Source organism: Dreissena polymorpha, chromosome 8 (genome assembly GCF_020536995.1).
Source record: "Dreissena polymorpha isolate Duluth1 chromosome 8, UMN_Dpol_1.0, whole genome shotgun sequence".
Lineage (NCBI taxonomy): Eukaryota > Metazoa > Mollusca > Bivalvia > Myida > Dreissenidae > Dreissena > Dreissena polymorpha.
Genome location: NC_068362.1, coordinates 43,609,823 through 43,612,736, shown reverse-complemented (window position 1 = coordinate 43,612,736; position 2,914 = coordinate 43,609,823). Strand labels below are relative to the sequence as shown.

At 34.9% G+C, this 2,914-nt stretch overlaps 1 protein-coding gene across 1 annotated transcript; it reads right to left on the bottom strand.

Annotated features, from left to right (window-relative positions):
- Positions 1 to 1,867: 1,867 nt before the first annotated feature.
- LOC127840477 (uncharacterized) lies at positions 1,868 to 2,655 on the bottom strand. Its single transcript, XM_052368896.1, has one exon. It carries the CDS (start codon positions 2,369 to 2,371, stop codon positions 1,868 to 1,870), a length of 504 nt encoding a protein of 167 aa, XP_052224856.1. The 5' UTR covers positions 2,372 to 2,655.
- Between the last annotated feature and the right edge of the window lie 259 nt (positions 2,656 to 2,914).

The window sequence follows — 2,914 nt, the reverse complement described above, 5'->3', positions numbered from 1 at the left end:
CTGATTTATACAGATATTATATAAACAATTCTAGTCAAAAGTTTCAACACAATTTGATTGATGGTTTGCTTTTGTATTATATAAATGCATACTTGATGTTCCATATGGCGAAGTCATTAATGTGATGATTTATGACTATTTACACTCAGTGCTATTATTTTTATGTTCTGTGATAATGTGTTCAGGAAAACATAAGTATACATTTTAGACTGACAGTTTTATGTTTGCAAATATCCGCACTGTGATCTTTGTCTTTGATTATTTTTTTATAATAAATTGTTAATCAGAAAAAAATGTTTGTGGTAAATAAAATGAATGTACAGTTTTGTGATAGAAAGGATACAAATATAAATTTTCACTCGTTTCACCATTCAACACCATTGTAAATAACTGCATATTTCATAAGACTTCCACCTCATTTATGAAATTTAATATGCATATATTAACACGTATAACAAGTTAAACAATAAGTTGCGTATCCACATACGCCACTTACGCATGTGATACGTATACAATATGGAGAAACACATGCACATTCAGTTGGTAAATGTTCGCATAAGTACATATATTTACCTTTAAATGAATATGTCATTACATGTTGCTGGTATATAATCTATATTATTTACATTCGAATTCATCGTTTTGCTGTTTTAATATAGTACACAAAACACAATGAAAGTTAGATGACGTCTGTTAAGCCCATTTTAGAAGTAACCAGCATTTTGGAATCATTTCTTCTAGCTTTTTCCCACCTAACACCAAGGGCGCCTTTTTGTATAGAGTTTCTGTCCATATCAACGGTCCCGCCTTTCTTCTTACTCCCTTTTCGATGATCAAAGAAATGGTCTCTGTAAGATTGAATACCATATTGAGCTTTATTATTTTAAACATCAGTTAGCGCAAATATGATGATAAAATATATTGAAACAAATTTATATGGTTCGTATTTAAGTATTTGTAACTTAAAAATATTTTTCAAACTTTAAACATTGCTAGCCTATTTGTTTTGTCATAACGATCGGAATTGAGCATATAAAGCCATATATGTACTAGCGGGATAAACAAAACGAAGTTTGTTTTCATAGCCTACAGTAAGTCCAAGTAACTTACTTGATCGTAATATCAATAACGACTGCTCTGAATCTAGAGACGCATGCCGCACAGTTCTGGTCACACTCTGATGATAAATCCTTAGACTTCTCCAGCAGATGATATTTATGCGATCGTCCCGTACGGTATATAAATGGTCTATAATAAAAAATATATTGTTATATGCATGAATATTCTATGACTATATACTAAATTATACTAAAGTATACAAAGGTTCTAAACAAAATTAATTGAAAAACGGCGGGCCTATTATGAAGATTTTTGAACGCATAAGCTTATATTTAGGGAATCTATTTCCACCGTCCCCTTCGTTGAGCTTGAGCAAAATAAAGAATTATGTTAAGTGCTTCTTTATCAGATAAGTCAACGCTCATGCTTTTAAAAAAGCGGATACCACTTAAGAAAAAGTCTCTTGTTGGACTTGTTGATACATTCGACATCGTACACCAAGACAAAGATATCTATTTTAAAGAATAGAGTAATAAATATCAAGAAGTGTCACGCAAGCTGCCCTAGCAGTATAGCACTTAGATTATTTGTTATGCTTGGCCTTAAATTATTAACATGTATTAATGTCAAGTGATCAAATTTCCAACATCATCGCCCCAAACAACACATTAAACTAACATTATATAAATAAGTAATTAATATTCATATCAATATTTTCTTAGTTTGTTTGAAAAGTTGAAATTTGCTTTATATCAGCCAGACATCAGTAAATACAATGATTTGTTAAGTGAAGAATGCCATAAAAAAATTACCTATCCGGGTCAAGTCGAGCCTGCATTTGCTCAATGGAATTACCCACAAACCGTCCAAATTCTTCAGTAGTCACCGTGCCTTGCCCCCGTCTGTCGTTTAAGGTCAGTTCGGAGAAAAACGTCTCACCAGCCAAGCTACTGAAGGCTCTGACGTTGTATGTTCCTCCATGACATAGTGAATAGAGAATTATTTTGGCGTCGATGTGAGCGATGAGCGCCTCCCAAAGCTGAATGGGCCATCCATTGATATACATAGTGGCTGGGGGAAATGAACCGAAATCGTAGTTGTTAATGAGTCTATTTCGAAGCATCAGTCTATTAACCACCCTATCCTTTGCAGAGATTCCGGCCGTATCCTCTGCTGCCCACCACAATCTGATGTCACGACAAAGATCGGCCGTCTTCTCGTCACCTAAATGTATCATTTCACGTTCTACTTCTTCTGAAAAATAAGTTGCAGCCATTGAAGCAGACATCGGGTCAGAAACCTCCTCGACCATAATCGGTGTAAGCCTTGTCTTTCCCGTTTTAGCTACATTAAGCCAGCTTTCTTTTCTCGAGTTATCTAATCCTCCGTGGCAGCTTTTTCGTCGTGTGCGTGTCAACAGATGTGTCGCATCAATGCAGCGAACTTCCAGCTGCGATCTTCGTTCGCTATATTCAGGTTGGTAAAACCACTCTTTGATGGCACATATCCCGTCTAATATCAGATTTGTTTGAACTGTACCATTCTCTTTCCATGTACTGTATTTCTTTGGCCAAAGCAGCTCTGCATAAATTCTGTTCAATGACTGTTTTGTCGTTTTCGATATTTACACCTTGGATCCTATTCACTTAACGACAGCATTACTTGCTTCAATGGTCTTTTTTGTTTCTGTTCTGGATACTGTAACTTCAAACATCTTGAAAGAACGATCAGTTTATCCTGTTTTGTGGATATAGTTGGACGTTTTATGTCAAATCGCTTTACTTTCTTCAGGTAATGTAGAATAATGGCTAATTCAGAGTTCAAGAGCTTCTTTAATTTCTCTGTACATGAAAAA

Bases quoted from the DNA above. Each gene is read 5' to 3' on its own strand.
- LOC127840477 (XM_052368896.1), bottom strand. From the start codon at position 2,371: ATGGTCGAGGAGGTTTCTGACCCGATGTCTGCTTCAATGGCTGCAACT.